Source organism: Zootoca vivipara, chromosome 15 (assembly GCF_963506605.1).
Source record: "Zootoca vivipara chromosome 15, rZooViv1.1, whole genome shotgun sequence".
Classification (NCBI taxonomy): Eukaryota; Metazoa; Chordata; class Lepidosauria; order Squamata; family Lacertidae; genus Zootoca; species Zootoca vivipara.
Genome location: NC_083290.1, coordinates 23,586,548 through 23,608,084, shown reverse-complemented (window position 1 = coordinate 23,608,084; position 21,537 = coordinate 23,586,548). Strand labels below are relative to the sequence as shown.

At 45.0% G+C, this 21,537-nt stretch overlaps 1 protein-coding gene across 1 annotated transcript in view; it reads left to right on the top strand.

Moving 5' to 3' along the window:
- The window catches only part of GRIK4 (glutamate ionotropic receptor kainate type subunit 4), a 444,259-nt gene that overhangs the window by 371,368 nt on the left and 51,354 nt on the right, over positions 1 to 21,537 (top strand). The window contains exons 11-12 of the mRNA XM_035139827.2: positions 7,723 to 7,830; positions 8,996 to 9,199. Of these exons, the coding sequence (XP_034995718.1) occupies positions 7,723 to 7,830; positions 8,996 to 9,199 (312 nt within the window). The remainder of the gene's footprint in view (positions 1 to 7,722; positions 7,831 to 8,995; positions 9,200 to 21,537) is intronic.

Below are 21,537 nucleotides of genomic sequence, written 5' to 3'. Positions count from 1 at the left end.
GTGTTTTAAAAAGCAAGGAACGGTGAGCTGAAGGGCTTTGCCAAAGCCTAACTGGAGGCTTCAATTGTGTTGGTGATGCTTCAGTAGTATGCAGAAAAGCACCTGTAAATTTCGTAGGAGTTAAAGAGCCTCTCTTCCCCACTCTTGAGTCAAAACTTCACAGCAATCTTAATTTATGGACCACAGCACTGCTGATTATCCCTCCTTTTTCTCCTTTGGAGTGAGCCCTGGGAGAAATTTCAGTGTTGTTATTATTTCAAAGTAGATGTAATTAGAAACTATTTGGCTAAACCCATTCCAGCCTGCCACAAGAGAAACTGGTGTCTGTTTCCCAGGAGCCAAATTAGCTGGCTGCTGTTGTTCAAAACACCACTTCTGCCTTCTCCATAGGTGGGCAGACCCCCATTCTGCCCCCAACGGGTTATCTCTCTGGCTCTCCCTAAGTTGCCTGGGTTTCCTGCTCATCAGCTTTGATAGAAAATTCAGTGAACCTTGAAGCTGATGTAGATTTCAGCCAGCAAGCAAATTAGCAGTGCTTAAGGCTTTTCATCATCCTCCGCGGTGCTATTGGCCAAAGGAGCCCACACCATTAAGTTATTTAATATTTAATATGTTAACATAGTAAGTCCCAACACAATTTTTATTTAATCCAAACTAGTTGAGCATATTTAGGAGTAAATTGTCCAGCCACACGAGATAGTCCCTCTGTTTGCAGCAAGGTGCATCTGGGAATGGAACAGGGCCAAGTTTGTAAGTTCCTTTTCTGAACCCTGGTACTGGAAATGTATATGTAGGTGGATTGAGGCTTGGTGCCATCTTTCTGCAGCCACATAAATATTAGTATTTTTGCACGTGACTCTAATCTCTTCTCTCTGGACGGACAGTACGGCGCACCTGCCTGGTTGCCTTGCCGTCTCTTGTGCCAAAACATCTTCTTTCTCCCCCACCCCCATTAGCAATGACAAAGCTATGCAGAAGTGAATGATAATTGCTTTTTTCCCCTTTGGGGAAGGAGAAGGAGCCACTGTGATAAATGTGTCATGAACACATAGCAAATTTGCCTTCATTTCAGGCAAAATAGCCATCCTGTTTTGAGTCACCCCATCCATGCATATTCAAGGCTGCCAGTTCACAGCACTGCTCCCAGGCTCGGAAGATCAACGATGGTGCTTTTGGTGTCTAGAGGGCATGGAGGACTTAGCATGTCATCTCTCCTTGGTATCAACCCTAGCTGGGAGAAGTGGGCACATGGAGCCCTTCTTGCTATCAAATCGTTAGTCAGGATGGTGTGTGGAGGGCTGTGCTGTGAGGCAGCTGGGAGCTTTGATGGGGGGGGGGGAAGAGCTGTCATCAGAACCATACAGGGCTCTACTTACCAAAGGCTACGGATGGATTATGTGCTTTCTTTCCCAGCTACCTGCCTGAAAAAAACTCTGCTCAAAATGCTAGTTGCCTTGAGACTACAGAAGTGAGAGGAGCGGCCTTTTGCTCTGCCAGCAGCCATAGGAACAAGGGCTGTTGGGCTGTCTTTTCAGAACATAATGAGAGTCCTTTGGGGTCAGACCAACAGTCTATCTGGTTCCTAATCTTGCTTTCCATGGTGGCTAACCAGATGCCACTGGGAAGGAAATGAACAGTGCATGAAGCCAACAGCCCTCTTCTGTTGTGGCTCCCCAGCCAGGGGCAGGAACAATCCACAGGCATAATGCAGGAACGAATCCAGCCTGTCTCTCCCATCAGCGTGCAGCGTGCAGCTCTAGGGAGTTCCAACAGCCCTTCCCGATTATTTATCACTACCGTACTCATGTCTTGGAGACACTGAGCACATATTCAGAGTCCAGCAGAGATAAAACACAGATGGAGCCAGGCTGAGGTTGTGTACTAAAAGCTACTTTATTAAGCGTAAGGCAGAACAAAAGAAAAACATGTCTCCTCTCGCTGAGAGAAGTCCAAAGAAGAAGCAAAACAAACAGGAACAGAATACAGCAAACATCCGCTCCCGTGACTCCAACAATCTTTGCTGGAATGCATAACACAGGCATGTGACCTGCACAGTGAGAGGAATAGAAACTATGCAGTGGCATGCCACCTCTGAATGTAGAGGGTGCATAATAACCACCATTACTAGATAGCCATTGATTGCATCATTCTGTTACTATAATAACCTAGTATGTATTTTGGAAAGTTGTGCTCGCCGTGCATTTGGGCACCTCTTAAGATATTGTAACGAAATTTGGCACTGTGGTTCCCAAGGGCATGTTTTCATCTGTGTTTGGATATAATGGGGCACCATTTTGAATCAAGATGGCAGAATGAAGCTGTCAAAATTTCAGGGATTTTAACCCCTGATTTCGAAACTGCACTGATTTTTTTTTTGTTCTTAGAATTCTTCAGCAACATCAGTGACATAGGAGAACATTTGATGGAAAGGGCGTGCACATTTTCCAAATTCATGGAATGAATGTTTTGCAATCTTAAGGTCAGCATCTAAGAAGATAACAGCCCTGCTGGATCAGACCAATCTAGTCCAGGATCCTGTTCTCTGCCTTTCAATTTGGCAGACACAGGCACAGCGGGATGCAGTGAGCTCCCCAGACCCCACTGGGGAACATTGCCAGGATTTTGCCTCATAAATCCTGTCTTTCCCCTGCCTGGACTCTCCATGGGCAGCGAGGAGCGACCACCATTGACTCCTGATGTAGCTGGAAACCTCCCTCCTTATCTCTCTTCTCAGGGCCAAGATAGAGATGACAGTTGGAAATCTGTGATAGGATCTCCTGCTGTCTTTGCAAAAGTTTAGTGGCAGCTACAGCTCAGGTCCAAATCCAGCCAGCACTGCAGCATGGAGAAAAGAGGGTTTAACCCTTACATGGCACAACACACACACTTTTCCTGATGCAAATCCTGTGAAACTGCTATTTGCCCGTTAGGGCAAAACATTCAGGTACTCATTTTGCTTTATGGAGTAAGCAGTAGCTTTAAGGGAGGGGGAGCAATTACAACTGCATGGGGGAAATTATTAATATCCCCTCTCCTTCTCCAGTGCTGTGTTCTAAGGCCTCAGCTCCAGCTTGAGAGAAGGGAGCCAGCTGCCACACAACCAGGCCACTGGCGGGAACAACCTGTGCCATGGTGGCTCTAACTGCCTGGCAACTCCCTCCAGATTGCCCGGCAGCCAGACTGGGAGAGATACCAACCAGCAAGTGAGCTTCCCTAGAACAGGATCCCAGCCCTATGCAGCACCAAACTCTGATCTGCTGTAACCAACAAAACTGTGGACAGGTTTAACTGACATTTGTCTCATTGTGTTAATTGCTCCTGAACAACACACCTTTGTCATCCACGGTGCATGTTCTGATTACTCTTAAAACCTGTTGGGCCTCATTGCTCCTTTAACAACTAACTCTCCTTAGGAATACAGAAAATTAGCCAGGCGAGATAAACATTTGTTGGAAAACAGTCGGGAACGTCAAGCAGTGCCTCCTCTTTTACAGCGTGTAAGCTTTTAATCCCCTGCAGCTCTCTCTACCCATTGATGGAGCAGCCCCAAACTTTTCAGTAGGGGGGACAAAGAGCTTTTCATGTAGTGACCGTAATATGCAACCTGCTCCATATCCCAACCATCTGAGAGAGCCAATGTGGTGTGTTCTTGTTCTCTGTTGTATCCCACTTCAGGCACAGAGGACTGTGGGAGCCAATTAGTGCCATTACCATGCCATCAAGAGAGTCATCTCCAAGTCTGTGTAAGCACAGTGTGGGGCAGAATAACCTTGACACATTGATGTACTTAGCCTTGGCACCATCACGCAGGCAAGGGTCACATCCTCTCTAGCATCAGAGGCAGCCCTGACAGTGGCCAATTAGTTTCCGTGTGCCAGCAGGGAAGGAAGAAATTACCGACTTAGAGAGTTGTCAGAATTCAAGTTTATCTGATACTAAATAGCTGCTCCGGGAGGAATGTATGATGTGCTGTGGAGAGCGTCAGCAATCACTATCAAGGAGAAGAGTTGGTGGAGCATAGTGGTTAGGATCATGGGCTCTGAGCTGGGATGCCCCCTGGACATCTAAATGTTCACTTAGCTGGGTGGCCAGGCTGCTCATCATTAAAGGTAAAGGGACCCCTGACCGTTAGGTCCAGTTGCGGATGACTCGGGTTGTGGTGCTCATCTCACTTTACTGGCCAAGGGAGCCTGCATACAGCTTCCGGGTCATGTGGCCAGCATGACTAAGCCGCTTTTGGCATACCAGAGCAGCACACGGAAACACCATTTACCTTCCCGCCAGAGCGGTACCTATTTATCTACTTGCACTGTTTGGCGTGCTTTTGAACTGCGGATGGTGCTGTGGTTTAAACCACTGAGCCTAGGGCTTGCTGATCAGAAGATCGGTAGTTCGAATCCCCGCGACGGGGTGAGCTCCCATTGCTCAGTCCCAGCTCCTGCCAACCTAGCTCATTATTAGCCCCTTGTTATATTTTTAAATGCCCAAGAAGTCTTGCAGTGAACCACATTAATAACAGCAGAGAAAGATTCTTCTGGATAAAACAGCAGGGGGGGTTAAGACTTTATCTGAAAATGTTGCTCCCATGTAGCCGATACCAATCTAGTTATACCAGACCACACTTCTATTACATGCTCACTTAAACCAGTTTAAATTCCACTTAAACTGATTATTGCATTAAACTGAAGTGGGATTTCAAGCAGCTAAAGAGCATTTGTGTCAGGAGATTTGCACCAGCCAATCGAAGCCGTTATTCAGTTGGTGCAGGACAAGGGTTCTAGTTATGAAGAGACGCCAGGACCACTTGTGGTCTATTCTTTTATTGCTCCAACGGTTGTGTCCCAGGGGTAAGTCCTTTCTCCATCTGCCAGGGAAGGCAAGCCCTCAGCATCCCACAAGGGGGTGATGAGGCTTTAATGAGTTAGCATACTTTCAGAGGAGTGCTAAACGACAAGTTAGCAAGAGGATGGAGCAGCTCTGCTCTGAAGAAAGCTTGCGGCATTTGGGACTTTTTAGTTTAGAGAAAAAGCAATTCTGGGGTGACCTGATAGACGTTTATAAAATGATGTGTGGCATGGAGAAAGTGGGCAGAGTTTTCACCTCTTGTGGACATCCAATGAAGCTGCACACTGGAAAATTCAGGACTGATAAAAGAAAGTCCTTCTTCACATGGTGCATAGAGTTAAACTATTGCACTCCTTCCCACAGGAGGCAGGGATGGCCGCCAACTTGGGTGGCTTTAAAAGAAAGTGAGACCAATTGATGGAGGAGAAGGCTACGGATGGCTATCCTCTGCCTCTACAGTCAGAGGTAGTAAAACTTCCAAAAGCCAGTTAGTGGAAACCACAGGAGGGGAGGGTGATCTTGTGCTGAAATCCTGCTTGAGGGTGTCCTCAATCATAGAATCATAGAACTGGAAGGAACCACAAGGACCATCTAGCCCAGGCATGTCAAACCTGCGGCCCTCCAGATGTTTTGGACTACAAATCCCATCTTCCCCAACCACTGGTCCTGCTAGCTAGGGATCATGGGAGTTGTAGGCCAAAACATCTGGAGGGCCGCAGGTTTGACATGCCTGATCTAGCCCAATCTGCAGGAATCCTCTGGCCAACGTGGGGCTCAAACCCATGACCCTGAGATTAAGAGTCTCATGTTCTACCAACATCTGGTAGGCCACTGTGTGGCTGGACTAGATGGGCCATTGGCCTGATAAAGCCGGATCTTAGGTTCTTATGTGATGACACTGGAACTGAGCCAAGGGTTCAGCTTTTCGCATTTCATAAATACCGATAATAAGAGGACATGATAATATCCCCCAAAAATAATAGTGTCTCTGTTTTGTCCTCGTTTGGGAACTGTCAGATGCTGGTAGCCAAAGGACAAAAAAACGCTGCTTCAGATCTTGAGGTTGGAGTCCTTAGCAAGCATATATATACTTACATACTTCTTTGGCTATCACTCGTATCTGAGTAAGATTGTCTTCCATAAACACGGTTTTAACAATGGGTCCGTAAGTGACTGTGGAGTCCAGTTCTGGATCCACACATCCTTCCACAGTGGAAACATTGGTTTCCGGGCAAGTGTTGATCACGGTGTGGATTTGCCAAGCGTGCCTTCCTCTTATCACATTTCTCTCTTGCGTCCTGTGTTCGAGCGTCTTCAAAGTCCATGACACCTTTGGTAAAGACTGTTCTCCAACTGGAGCGCTCGCAGGCCAGTGTTTCCCAGTTGTCAGTGTTTATACTACATTTTTTAAGATTTGCCTTGAGACAGTCTTTAAACCTCTTTTGTTGACCACCAGCATTACGCTTTCCATTTTTAAGTTCAGAATAGAGTAGTTGCTTTGGAAGACGATCATCAGGCATCCCCACAACATGACCAGTCCAACGAAGTTGATGTTGAAGAATATATGTATGTACACACACACACACAAAATAATTGAGTCTTTGTAAGATGATGGGTTAACAACATTTCTCTGGGTGGGTGGGGGAACAAGGATCCAGAGTCCTCTCCATCAACTCTTACAAAAACCTGTGCAGTGGTTTGGAAACTCCAAACTTACCCAACATCTGAGCATTAAGGCATGGATTTTTGAGCACCACTAAAACATGGACGCGACATAAACAACTCATTTTACCAGTATCTGTGTGTATTGTGTCAGAAGCATAAATGCATCAAGATAATTGGAGGTCAGTTTCCAAGACACAAGAAGTGTCAAAAAAAAGACCTGTTGGCAATGGAAGTTCTAACCTCCACTTCACATCCTTTCAGTTTCTTGGAAGACCTTAGATCTGAGATATACAGGGGCAAAGATTTAATAAAGTTATCATACCTCACAACCAAAACTTGCAGAAGAGCTGAGCTGCATTTTGTCTTCCTCTAGCAAATTCAGCCCTTCAGCAGTTTACCTGGGTTGACTACAGTACTTACTTAGGAACCTGCCAAAAAGTTGGGTCAGAGGGAAGGCAGGATCAGCATTCACAGTAGGAGAAAACTCCATCTTGAAAGTGAGTGCCTCCCATCCAGACTGGAAAAGCTGGGAGTTCAGGATCCCAAATATCTCCTTGATCTTGTGATATTTCTGCTGCACAAAGGGGAGAGCTAGACTTCCAGTGTGTCAGGAAGGATTTATGGCCCCGTTCCATTGCCGCTGGAGAGTGTAAATTAGTTTTAATAAGAATAGCATGGAAGCTTAGATGGGACAGATTATACTCCTTGTTGGATAGTTGGGTTGATTAGCTTGAACGGTGTCATTTGGAAAGGGTTAATTAATCTTGAGGCAGCAACAATAGAGGATGAGAGATCAGGGTCATTAGTGGCTAAGAGCACCATAGAGAATGTGCTTTTGCTCCAAAGCATTTCGTTAGGGTGCAACAGAGCAATGGAGGGGATAAATATATATTTGTTTTCATGTTGAGATAATCTGCTACAGTGGCTCTCAATGGAGGAACTAATAGTGTCAATCTCTAGTCTGTGGGGACTTTTGCCCTGAAGTCGCCTGCTTCCCAGATACTATGCAGCATCCTGCTCATAAAGAGTTTTTAAGCATCACTTCCTCCTACTGTGGAATCCGGCCCATGACAAGACTTGCCAAAGGGCACTTCATTTCTCTCTCTCTCCTCTCTCTCTCTCTCTCTGTGACATGATTTTGGTGTGGCCCAGTTGTTGTCAGTCAGTGGCAGCAATTCCCACTGTCAATGACTCTGCTGTTCTTTCCTGCAGATCGGTCACTGGCATGTTACCAAAGGCCTTACCATGGATAACCAGATCTTCTCTTCCAATGTGTCAGAGAGCCTCTTCAACACCACGCTCATTGTCACCACCATCCTGGTAAGCGTGGAGGGTCTTGGTGACCTCCTTTTCTGCTCTAGCATCTCAGGGGCAACCTCCAGATACAAACCTTCCATTCCACATGCCCATCCATTCCATGAAAAGAGTTGCACGCTGAGTCCCTGAAGAAACAGGTGGTCAAACTGCCAACTGCAGCACCAAAAATCATTTAAACTCACATTGGTACACATCACATGGAAACTATATTTGATGAGTTCAGAAGTGGCTGGGGAGAGGGTTAGAATGAGAGCATGCATCACAATTTTAAATTCCTCTCTCCACATGACATTTTGCTTATAGACCTAGTTGGGCTATGGAGAGGGTGGGTCACCTCTTCAGTCTATGTAAAACCTATTGTGGGGTTAAGATGGGTACAGTTTGAGTCACCTAGGCTTATATTTGCAGGTGCTCCTTTTCATAACTCCTTGCATTGCTCATCTTCCACCATGGCCAAATGCTTTCTGGTTTTCTTAAGCTATTCTTCATCTCCTGGAATACTTGAAGTCTCCATCTATGGTCTATATTTTGTCCATATTCTTCTCAGCCCCAGACTCAGAGAGACTTTGTGCTCTAACTGAATATTTTCCAGTTGAAAGACTCCAAGGATGGCTATGCCAACTTGATTCCCTCCAGATGTTTTGGGCTCCAGCTCCCATCAGTTCCAACCAGGATGGTCAATGGACAGGAATAATGGGAGTTCTCATCTAAAACATCTGGAGGGCACCTGGCTGAAGAAGGCTACTGTCTTCCCAGTAGACTGTACTCAGGGAACTGGCAGCCCACAGGCCACATTTGGCTTCCACCTTATACTTGCCAAGTTAATCAACTGGTGGATGGAGTGGGACAATGCATCCCTTCCTAATGCATTTTCTGATATGGATGCAACTTAAACAGAATGAAATATAGTAGTTTTCAGTCCACCAATCATGAGGGACTGGAGGGGGGAGCAGAATCTCCCAGTTTGGATCTAGTTTGCCATTGCTGCATCCCAGATGAACTTGAAAGGAAGAGGAGAGAGTCTGGAGAATCTTTTCCCAGAGACTGTTTCCTTCCTGGTAATTCCCAGGGGAGTCCATCACATCACCCGCCCCTGCTTTCCGATTTGTGCTAAATCTAGTGCTGTTGCGACTAAGATGGGAATGACAGCTGCCCAGTTTCGATGCAGGAAAACCCTTACTTAATGCTCAAGGGAAACCACCAAGAGCTGGAAGGGAACGACCAATACGAAGGCTTCTGCATGGACATGCTGACAGAACTGGCCGCGATCCTGCACTTCAACTACAAGATCCATCTGGTCGGTGACGGAGTGTACGGTGTCCCCGAGGCTAATGGAAGCTGGACTGGCATGGTGGGGGAGTTGATTGCTCGGGTGAGTTGGTTAATGCTAATGAATGAGAGCTTATTTGCATGTGTAGCAGAATTGCATGGAATGACCTTCAGGGCTGCGAGTGCAGAGATTGTTCATGTTGAAAGCTTTCCCCCCAAATAAATCTTTGTTGCAGATCGAAAAGTGTCAGGAACAAGGACTCTAGATGAGCCTCTCTTGCCAGGCATTCTAGTTACCTTTGTGCACTGAGATATTTTTGGTGGGAGATCAGTCAGTTGTGAAATCTTCCATCTGCAGCATAAAAATGGGTACTTACGTCAATGCTTGCTGTTTATTACTAATTTAATGGTATCCTTTATATGTTTTATTGGTGTGTTTTGTTTTGTGCTGTGTTGTTTTGTTTTGTTTTATTTTCTGCTTTGACACATTTTCCCTGACAGGAAGGCAGGACAGATGTGTATCATAATAAGAACAACAAAAATTATAATAATACATGGCGCAAGGCTACTGACATTGTTTCAATTCTGAGAGAATAACTCAACTGGCCACCAACTTGGATAGCTTTAGAAGAGGATTGGACAAATTCATGGGGGACAAGGCTATGAATAACTACTATGTTCTATATCCATTGACAGCAGCATCATGCTTCTGAATACGATTTGATGGGAATCTCAGAATTGCATCCTTCATAAACTTCAACTCTCAGAATTTCTGGGGGGAACCTATTACTGTTAAATGATATCAGAGTGCTTTAAATATACATGGTGTGAATGTGGCCTTAATGTGTACAGTACATCACACTCCGGCCCTCAGATGTGAGAGGTCAATACGGTACTCGGCTGAACAAAATGAATTATACACATTGTGTGAGGTGAGGTCTCTGCACAAAATAGGTTCAGCCGAGCTGAGTTAAGAAGAGTAGGTTGAAAAGCATTTGAAACCAAGTTGCTTTCCTCCCTGATATACAAAAGTGCTTGTTATTCTAGGATTTCCTCCTGCCTTTCTTTATTAAACATCAGAAAGCCCAAGTCAATTGAGGTGACATGCTCACACCGCCCTTTGTATCCTCTGTCCGGACAAGCAAGAGGCATGATCAAAGTTCAAGAATGCATGCCAGCCAGGCAAACTCACTCAGGGTGTGCAGCAGAGCTAGAGAAACATAATATGGAAGTGTTCCAGGGGCCAGAAAAGAGAGCCCTGGAGGGCCGCATTCAGCTCTTGGGCCTGAGATTCTCTGCTCCTGAGATAGACTTTTGGTCTGATCCAACAAGGCTCTTTTTATCTTCTGATGGTACTGAGTTGGTGTAACATCTAAAAGGAACCTCACCCAGTAGAAGCCCTTTCTCATGAAAAGCTATAAAGAAACCAGCTGGCCCTCCAGCTTTCTATTGCTGCCGAGCGACGCTGGAGTGTTTACTGATGCCTTGGGCTGTCAGTGTAGATTTTTATATAGATAAACAGGTTTGCGGCTATTCTTCGAGGAAGCGAGAAGGAACAGTCATAAAGGAAAGCGTGATGCCTTCAAACAAAAGGGGGGGAAGAAAGAAATGGCAATGCTCTGACAAGTGGTAGCCATGAATTTTTTGTAGCGATAAGTGCTTTCACCTTGCCTTTTTCCTGGAAACAAATTATTTAGCCAATGTTTGTTATTGTGAGGATCAGGAGAAGGAGTGTGAAAATGAGCTGAAAAAAATAAGGAGTGGATAAAAGTCAAACCATCCATTGTGATTGTTTTGGATACTTTCCTGCAATTTCTGTATGTCAGTTATGGGGATCTGGTGTTCAATGGGCAAGAACACAAGAACTGCTAGAGATGATCAAGGGACCATTTGGTGCTTAAATGGCACCTGACTGTTGACACCTGGCCAAATGACACCTCAGAGGTTCTAACAGTTGCAGGGGGACAAACAGTGTTGGAGGGGCTGTGATTAGCATTGACCTGTGTTGGCACTGAGACAAGATATTTAAATACAGGGAGTTAATTTTCCAGGAAGTGAAAAAAGGTTACTAAGCAGGATCTGACATTCTTTCCAGCACTGGCACTGTTAAATATTTGGGGAGAAAAGGGGGATGTTGTTGAACTCCTGTCGACTGCTGCCAGGATGGAAATTGCAAAACGCTGAAAAATAGCTTGTACATTCCAGTGCCTGATTCAAAGCAAGTCAAACAATAGAAGCAATCCTGTTTGACTTTAGTTCTCAGATTCATGCATTCTTTCCCCCCACAAAAAAAATATGTTGTTGCATTAGAGAGAAGATCTGCAAATAGTTCAGTCAAAGGACTGAGAAAGAAATTATCCACAAAAAGAAAACATTGCAAAGTAGGATTGTAGATTCATTTCAATGCAGTGGATATTGTTATGTAATTGTTTCTTTCTGTTGCAAAGTTTCTGAATTCAAAAATGTGGCCCTCTGTGGAATAGTCCTCAATCTTGGTTCCATGAGAGTACGTACGCACTGTCCAACTGGCAATGAAAAGCACTCATGTCCCAATTCAGAGGAAGATCATTGCTCTTAAGAACTGGCTGTGATGGCTGGGGCATATAGCCATGGCTGAGAGACTGGCATTCAGGCAACAGCACTAGACTCCAATGCTGCAAGGAACATGTTCATTGTAAATATAGACAACTGTAGATCTCCATGCTTAATATGTCAGGGACATTCCTCAGACACCTCACACCCGGGAACCAGAATGTCATGCCCAAGGGTTTATTGTTTTGGGGGTCCCTAAGTTCAAATCCCTGATGTGGATGTTTTTGGATTTATCCCCCATACAACTTGTGGGGTGTAGTCTTCTACTTGTGGCTTCCTTGGTCCACCTTGTGTTTAATTGTTGACTTTGTTATTCCTGGGGGGAGGGATTTAAAGGGTCAGCCAAGCAGCCAGTCAGAAGCCTCTCAAAGCTCACATGCAGACCTGGTGGTAGCAGTTTTCTTACCTGTCTCTCTTTCAGCATTTCATATTCACAAGTATAATGACTTTGTATAAGGAAGTTCCATTTACTTATCCTGGTTAACTGCCAATGCTTATCCTCCAAGAATGCATTTACTTGGGGCATTTATATACCACTGAATTATTTGCATTCCTAATGTCCCTCAGGGACGTGGGTGGTGCTGTGGTCTAAACCACAGAGCCTAGGGCTTGCCGATCAGAAGGTTGGTGGTTCGAATCCCCACGACAGGGTGAGCTCCCATTGCTCGGTCCCTGCTCCTGCCAATCTAGCAGTTTGAAAGCATGTCAAGTGCATGTAGATAAATAGGTACCGCTCCAGCGGGAAGGTAAACGGCATTTCCGTGCGCTGCTGTGGTTCGCCAGAAGCGGCTTAGTCATGCTGGCCACATGACCCGGAAACTGTATGCCAGCTCCCTCGGCCAATAAAGCGAGATGAGCCCCGCAACCCCAGAGTCATCCGCTACTGGACCTAACGGTCAGGGGTCCCTTTAACTTTAATGTTCCTCACACCCATTATATATATATCTCCATCTAAGCCATCACCGGATCATAGAAAAACATAGCAAAATACATATGTTAATTATGGGCTGTAGGAAGAATAGCTTCCTCTGGTCTAGTCTGAATGTCCTGATGAACCATTTTGTTGATTGTTTCTGGTGACACCAGAAAAAAAAAATCTGGGGACTCACAGAAGGGGCAAAGTATATTTCTAGCTGGGGGAGTTGTGTCCCACATATTAAAAACTGAAAGAAAAAAGGCAGTATATGTTAAAGACAGGAGTCCAGCAATGGAGGAGGGCAAGTGTGGGGGTGCTCCTTGTTTGGGGGGGCAGTTCTCCCCCATCTCTGGTGCCACTCATACTTGGCCACATGATAAATGACTGAATGTGATACGGAGCCTTCTGTTGAGCAACTCATGCTTGGCTCATCCAATTCTGTTCCTGGCAAACTGTCACAACATTGAGATGAAACCCAAAATATGGATGTCATGATCTTATTTTCTTCTTCTTCCCTAAATGAGGCATTCCAAGTGAACAAAAATTTAGGCGAAAACAATTTGATGTGGGGCTGCCACAGTGTAGGGTTAATTACATACACTTCTGCACTTCATAAGGTTTTTATGAGGGTAAGGACATGAAAAAGAGAAGCAGTGAATCATATGGCGTGCTAATTAGAATGGAATAAAAGACTTCAAGTGGCGAACACTGAGCTAGTCTTGAAAGTCCAGTGTGGGGAGGGAATATTCCTCTCTTTCGTTCTTGTTGGGCAGCAAAATAAATTTATGTAGCAAAAGAGATCCTAGCTTAGAAAACGTCTGTTCAATTTTTTTCCACATTTTGGGAGGAGGGAACATTTTTCAGATTAATGCCAATAAAAATAATTGCAGCAAAAAAGGTATAACTAAAAAATCAATGTGAGTATCTAGGGCAATGGATGTGCCATCTTCCATCTTCAATCACAAATCGACAGACACGCTGCTGGCCACCTGACTCAAGCTCATTTGTGGACCACAGTCTGAGGACCTCCAGGCTAGAAAAATTGCACAGAGGACCCTGAGAAGGGAGAAGACGAGGTGCAAAACAGGGCAAGGCTCAATATTTTCCCCCGCAGCTAAAAGTCCCAGTATTAGCTTGGGATGAAGGCAAGGTGCCACTCAGACACAAGGTTGCCTAGAGGAAATCGCACATTCCAGAGAGGTGTAAATGCTTCCGAGCTGCCAACATCAACTTTGCAGATATTTGGGGGATAACTTAATCTCTTGTCCCTTCAGGCATACATACCTTGCCCTTTCCCCTTGGTTTAAGTCAACATTTGTAGCAGTATATAAAATCTGCACAAAGCCAAGCAAACACACATTTGAGCAGACAGGATAGTGATGGGTGAACTTGTCCACACTTGTCCAGCACTGCTCCAGAAAAGCAGCGTACTGTAAATGATAGGTGCTTTTTCTGGTATCTGTGGCATTGTCCACAGCTTTGATCCCTGCATTCACCAGAGCACCTTAGGAATACCAGAAGTTGCCTCACACCAAGCCCAGATTCTTGCTCCATCTGGCTCAGTATTTTCTACCCTGACTGGCAGCAGCTCTCCAGGGTTTTAGGGAGGGAGCCTTCCCCGGCTGTGCCCAGAGGTGTCAGGGATTGAACCTGGGACCTTCTGCAGACAAACCAACACTCAACCGCTGTGCTATGGTCCTTCCCTCTGCTCCATCTTGCCTTGATATGCAGCATGATGGAGGAATGGGGTAAGTAAGAAGGTGTTGCAGCAAACATCACGATATCACACTGTGGCCAGAACAGATCCACTTTGAATTGGGTGAGATCTCAGGGTCCAGGAGTAACAGGTGGGGCTACCACTTTCAAGACCTTCTTGTGCGGTTCCAAGAGAGACCTGGTTGACCTTTGTCAGAATGGGTGACTTAGGCCACATTCACAGCATAACTTAAATCACTCTGGCACATCTTTAAACAGTCATGCCCCTACCAAGGAATTCTGGGATCTGTAGTTTGTTGAGGGTGCTGAGAGTTGCTAGGAGGTCCATATTCCCCTCACAATGCTACAGTTCTCTGTGAAGGGGGTTTGGTTATTAAACCACCCTGAGAACTGCAATTTTGGGAGGGGAGTATGGGATCTCCAAACAAAACTAAAACTCCCAGAATCCTTTGAGGGAATCCATGACACTTTAAAGTGGTTGAAACAAAATTAAAAAAATTCCTTCCAGTAGCACCTTAGAGACCAACTAAGTTTGTCATTGGCTGTGAGCTTTCGTGTGCATGCACACTTCTTCAGATACACTGAAACAGAAGTACCAATGACAAACTTAGTTGGTCTCTAAGGTGCTACTGGAAGGAATTTTTAAATTTTGTTTTGACTACGTCAGACCAACACGGCTACCTACCTGTAAATTTAAAGTGGTGTCATAGTGTTTAAACTTATCATGTAAATGTGGCCTAACTAGACCTATTCAGCAGAGCTCCTCTTATATATTTAGGAAAGGCTAGCCAAACCTTTCCTGCCAACCTAGCAGTTCGAAAGCACATCAAAGTGCAAGTAGATAAATAGGTACCACTACAGTGGGAAAGTAAACGGCTTTTTCCATGTGCTGCTCTGGTTCGCCAGAAGCGGCTTTGTCATGCTGGCCACATGACCTGGAAGCTATACACCGGCTCCCTCGGCCAATAATGCGAGATGAGCGCCGCAACCCCAGAGTCGGTCACGACTGGACCTAATGGTCAGGGGTCCCTTTACCTTTACCTTTAGCCAAACCTTAATCCTCTGTGGGTTTCAGCTTTCAGGGATGATGAGGCTAACCTGAGAAAAACGCATTTCACTTTAATGGGGGCTTGCTCATTTTTACTTTCATTTCCATTAACCTTACGCTCTCCTCCTCTCGCTCTTTCCCCCAAAAGCGAAACGCATCCTCTCACCAGCCAGTGTGGTGTGACAGCGCACCCTTTTGTTCTGATACATTTGTATTATCGCCCTTTGCCGGTGAGTTGCCAGCCATGCTCAGAGATGTCTTTTTCGCACGTCATCTCGGGAGGAGACGTCAGCGGCTGGGCCCCCTGGCCATTCCCACCCCAGAGGAGCCGGGAGGATGACACTTTGGAGGAGACTCAGAAAAGCGGCTACAATTTACCTGCTGCCCATTATTCATCTTGGGGGAAAGAGAGAGCTGGGCTGAGAAACCAGCTTTGTCAAGTGCCATGTCACTTAATTAGCTGGAGCGCAAGCTGCTGCCTTTGCTCCAAACAACCGTTGGATGCATCCTAGTTGTTATTTATTGCTTGTTGTGGCAGACGCCACCAGACTGGAGATGTGTCCTGTTGGAGGAGAGGGCCCTGCTGTGATTGGCAGGGTGGGGAAGCCACTCCGGGAGGGTCTCTGCAAAGAGAAATCCTCATCTCGGTTAATGGCAAAGCACAAGGGGGAGGGCATCAAAGGAGCCAAGGAAAGGGGTGGGGCGTGGGGGACGAGAACAAGGTGACAGCAATACAAGCCAGACATGTGTTCTCTGTCTCGCTCACTTGTCTAATTATAATCAACCGGGTATGGCACGGCGTGCCCCTGTGCAGTCCTGATGTGATTAAAATTCACAGTCAAGCAGAAAATAGAAACCATATGAATTTTTATAAACTAAGCAGTTGCGGGCAGGGATCTGGGATCGCTGTAGGCACTTCAGTGCCCCGGGCTAAACATTCAGCGCCTCCAAACTCTGCCTCTGCTTGGGATGTTTGTTGCAGTCTGCAGAGGTTTTCCTTAGCTCATCGATCGTTCCACCCACCCACCCCACACAATGCCAATGCCAATGTTGCGTCAGGCCAGCTTTGCTGCACTCCTGCTGCCTTTGGCAGGCATGCTTAGTGGTAGCTGTAACAGCTCCCATTCCTGCTTTAATACCTGGCTCCTAACCCAACAAACTCCTTGCCCCTTGGATGCCAGCGCCCTGCAGAATCAAACCAAAGGCCTAGGTAGTTCAGGGTCCTGTTTCCCACAATGAAGCTCTCTGGGTGATCTTCGGCCAGTCACTACCTCTCAGCCTAAGCTACCTCACAGGGCTGTTTTAGGGATTAAATGAGGGGGAGAATCGTGTATGCCACCTTGAGCTCTGTGGAGAAAGAAGCGGGGATATAAGCGCAATAAAGCCCATTGGGTTTCTAATGTTAAGAGGGAGGGAGCAAAACAATTTCTCACCTGCTTTGACTTCATTCTGGGTGGCTCCCCTTCCCTCCCTCCAACCTGAGGGTTTTCCTCTGTCCTTTCTACAACTAGAGATGGGTGAACCTGCCATTTCAGCTTCTCATTTTCCCAGTCTTAAATTCTCCACATTTCCACACCAGTTTGCAATTTTTAAAGAAGTCGTTATAAAAGTTCAGCTGCGTACTAATGCAATTTTCTCCTAATATACTTGTCTGTATGCAATTTTGCCCAATATACACATTTTAGTGAATCAGTTTCCCTTGCAGTAATGCAGCCTTGCATGTTATTTTCACCAATATATGTATTTTCATGTACGCACTTTACCTCAGCATATGAATTTTTATGCACATTCCTTGGCTGCTGAACTGCATGGCAAAATTCAGAGGGGTGTGGATTTCAAAGGGTGGCTGTGTTTCAGTTCTCGTATTGCTTCAGGAAGTGTGAATCAGGTAGGTTTGCATTTAAATGCAAACTGAATCAAATCTCTTCCCCACCCCTACACCGCAAGATGTGCATGTGAAGCAGCAGTAAAAGGACTGCCCTCTTCAAATAGCCCCCATAGGCAGCCCCTGACTGTAAGCCTGAGACTGCCAGGGATGGTGGTTTTGCTTTCGAAAAGCATGTTTGTGAGACACACACAGCCCAGAATCCATTTAGAGCTGTGCTACTGTTTTCAGCATTTAAGTTTTTGTCAAATTAAGGCTAAAAATAAATGCAACACGGTTATAAATGTAAGCCCTAATCCTTGATGGACAGCAAATATTTCAGACGCCGAGATAAAAATGTGACCTCTGTATCATGCCTTGAAACATTTGCAAAGACAATTCTGGATGAGGGTGATGGCTGTCGGTTGATAGGGAGCAGAAAAGGTGGCAATGGCAGAGGAGGAGGAAGGAGCAGCCTGAAGGGGCTCCTTTCGGGCCGCTTGTTCCTCCGCCGCCGCCTCTGCCACTCACAAGAGCAGGCATAGGAGCCGCAGTTGGGAGAGGCACAGTGCAGCGCAGTGCCTCTCCCAACCGTGGCTCCTGTGCCTGCCCTTCCGAGAGGTGGGCGGCGGTGGGACTAGAGGCGAGAAAGGGTTTCTTTTGGGCTGCTCACCCCTCCGCCGCCCACTTCACCTGAGTATAAGCCGAGGGGGGCTTTTTCAGCATAAAAAATGTGCTGAAAAGATCGGCTTATACTCAAGTATATATGGTAAGTGTCAACACATTTTTTTAAAGAGACATTCTGAAAAACAAGAATTGCAGCTAATGAAATGAAGAAGAAGCTTAGAAACACTCATTCTAATAAAGAAAAGGACATATGCAGAATTCCCCATGTGCTGGACCTTTCCTATACGGTTTACGAACACCTCAGTTTATGAATTTTGTTTATGAACGCTGCGGACCCATCTGGAATGGATTAATTCACTTTCCATTACTTTCAATGGGAAAGTTCACTTCAGTTTATGAAGGCTTCAGTTTTATGAACAGACTTCCGGAACCAATTACACCCATGCTTTGGGTTAAGTACGCTTCAGGTTGAGTACTCCGCGGACCCGTCTGGAACGGATTAATCCACTTTCTATTACTTTCAATGGGAAAGTTCGCTTCAGTTTATGAACGCTTCAGTTTAAGTACTCCACGGACCATCTGGAACAGATTAATCCACTTTCCATTACTTTCAATGGGAAAGTTCGCTTCAGTTTATGAACAGACTTCCGGAACCATGGGTATTAGGTCTGGCAATAGGGCCCTCCTCTTCTCCTGGTTTTCATCCAGTTCCAGGGTGGTACTGACAGAAAGAGGAGATCATGTTTCCACCACTACTGAGCTCTGCGAGTGCAGCTTTTTCCCAGTTGAAGTGGAGAGTGTTGGAGGACCAGGACATTCGCAGGGAAACCAAAATGCTTGTTTACAAAGCTGTTGTACTACCAACCTTACTGTACGCTTGTGAAACATGGACCACTTATAAACGCCATCTCCAACTCCTCAAAAGATTCCATCAACGATGTCTCCGGAAATTTTTACACATCACTTGGGAAGACAGGCGAACTAATACCAGTGTACTAGAAGAAGCAAAGATCACCAGTGTTGAAGCAATGATTCTCCAACATCAACTTCGTTGGACTGGTCATGTTGTGTGGATGCCTGATGATCATCTTCCAAAGCAACTACTCTATTCTGAACTTAAAAATGGAAAGCGTAATGCTGGTGGTCAACAAAAGAGGTTTAAAGACCGTCTCAAGGCAAAAATTGTTAAAACTGTGTTTATGGAAGACAATCTTACTCAGCTATGAGTAATCGCCAAAGAAGAAGATTCCAGCTCAAGTGAGCTCCTCTCGGCTCTTTATATCTGCTTCTCTTCCTGCCTCCTTTCATCCTTCTGTTTCCCTCACAGGCATTTGTCAAGTATCCTCTCAGACCCCAACACTGCAGGCAAAGATGCCTATTCATGGGGACAAGCAACCATCATTTGCAAGCATTTGTGTTCTTTCGTCAGGGTCCTGACCACTCATTCAACAGCGATCAAGCCAGCCAAGCTCACAACAATATGATAAAATGAGATAAATCATTGCATTGCAGGTGCACGGCCTCTTGGGAAATTATAATATCATGCACATCTAAAGCATTTGTAATGCAATCCAGACAAGGATAGCCTGACTTCTGTTGTCTGTGCTCTGGTAACCTCTATATTAGATTGTGGTAATGCAGGGCTCTCCAACTTCCCAGGGAAGTGATCTACCCATTGGATTGACCAGAGTTGTTGACATTTGGGGGGAAAGCTGTCTTAGGGAGGATGAGCCAAAATTGTTAAGCTTTTTGGGGGGTCAGGATCCCGCTATTGACCAGGATTGGCCAGAGACATCCCGTGATCGATCAGTAGGTCGTGATCGATTTGCTGGACAGGCCTGCTGTAATGCATTACATCCTTTGAAGACCAATTCAAATGAAGGCCAATTCAAATGGAGAGTTTTCACCTAAAAAGCCTTATGTGGCCCAGGACCCCAATACCACAGGGATCGCATCTCATCAACCTGAGCCCTGCATTCAGAATCTGAGGCCCTTCTCTGTGTGCCTTCTCAGGGAGGCATGCCTGGCATCATCACTATCTCTTTTAGATACCAGACACAAAAACTCTCTTTTTTCCACCTAGGCCATTGGACCTCAATTTTCTGCTTATCTTTCAGTGGGGTTAAGGTTGAGTTCGATCTGCTCTTTTATATATATTATCAGTGAGCATTTTGAGTGATTTATACTCTTGTTTTCAATGTTTGCTTCTAAAAATCTCTTTGAATTAACCTTTGCTGACTAAAGCAACTAAAAATAGAATAATAATATAAAATATCAAAAACCAAAATAAGATGTATTGCTTTCAGCTTGCTTTGAAACTGGAGCTGGATTATTATGCAGTTTTACTCCAACAGAAATTCAAGTCTGGAGTTGCTCTGTTATGAAATTCACCTTTGCTGGTCTGGCAGGTTACTGAACTTCAGTAGGAATGGAGACCAATCAACTGGTCACTTGTTTCATCCATAATAGCTGTTTCTCTAGAAATGCCATTTTTTGTTACCCACATTTAATGGAGCCTCAAAAGAACATTGTTTCCAAATACTTCGCATTCCAGTGTATCCTGCATTATCCTCATGTTGTTGTTGCTGCTGCTGCTTTGGAATAACGTTTAGCAGTTTTTAATAATAAATAAACTGTGTGGAATGTTGGATAAGCAAAGCATTATTGATGCTTTTAAAGGCTACTGTGCCTTGAATTTTTAAAAAATCCTGTCTTCAGGTCCAGTCAATGTTATTACTTCCTGTTGAGTACAAACATGGGATTAGTCTTAAATTTCATTATGAAGGAAAGAAGAAAAGAAAACTCTCCTTGTTTTGGGAGGAACAGAAGTTGATTAATTGAGGAATTCATCATTAAATCCCTAGCAATTATCTAGGGAAAGCAATGAAATAGGTCAAATCTGGAAGGAGAAAGGCGTTAATTAACATTGCAGGGGTCCTTTTGGAATGCGGCTTGTTAGTAGATATTATAGAAAGATCTTGGTCATGGTGAAGGGCATTGCTGGATAATAAGTGTTGTATGGAAACACCTTTCTAAATACATTTCTAGCTGATTGTGGAAAAACCATGCCTCAGCAGTACTGGAAGTTCCAGCATGACCCAACACGTCTTTGACCAGAATGACAAGAATTGAGGCTCACCTGAGAGTTAAGGAGATGCAGTTGCTGCTTCTAAGCACAGATCTTACCCAGTATTAATGGTTATCTTGTAGATTTGGGTTTAGGTCTTTATAGCTTGCAGCAAATAAGAGTTGCATGTGGCTGATAAACCAACACAGTTATTAGGCTAGCGAAGTGCAAAGGACTATGGAAAAATGCTATTTATTAAACAAAGACCTTGAGAATCAGCAGGATAATCTATTTATCCTGTTTAACAAACTTTGCCAGGGTAACCTGAAAAGGGTTGCTACAATCTTCTTCTTCTTTTTCCCCAACAGAGCTGCCTTTAATTACGGTACTTAAAATGTTTTCTGTAGAACTCAGCAAGCTAGGATACCCATGAACTGGCTTCTGTTTTTACAGTTCTCTGTGCATATTTAGAACCAAAATGGAATCCAGAGGGGAGATTGGGAGAAAGCATTTGCATAAGTTATTTCTTAAGTGTGGGCTGACACTTCCATAGTATTTTATCTGCAGGCAGTACGATTACAGTCTGGAGCCTTGACCCTGAATTTTTCAGA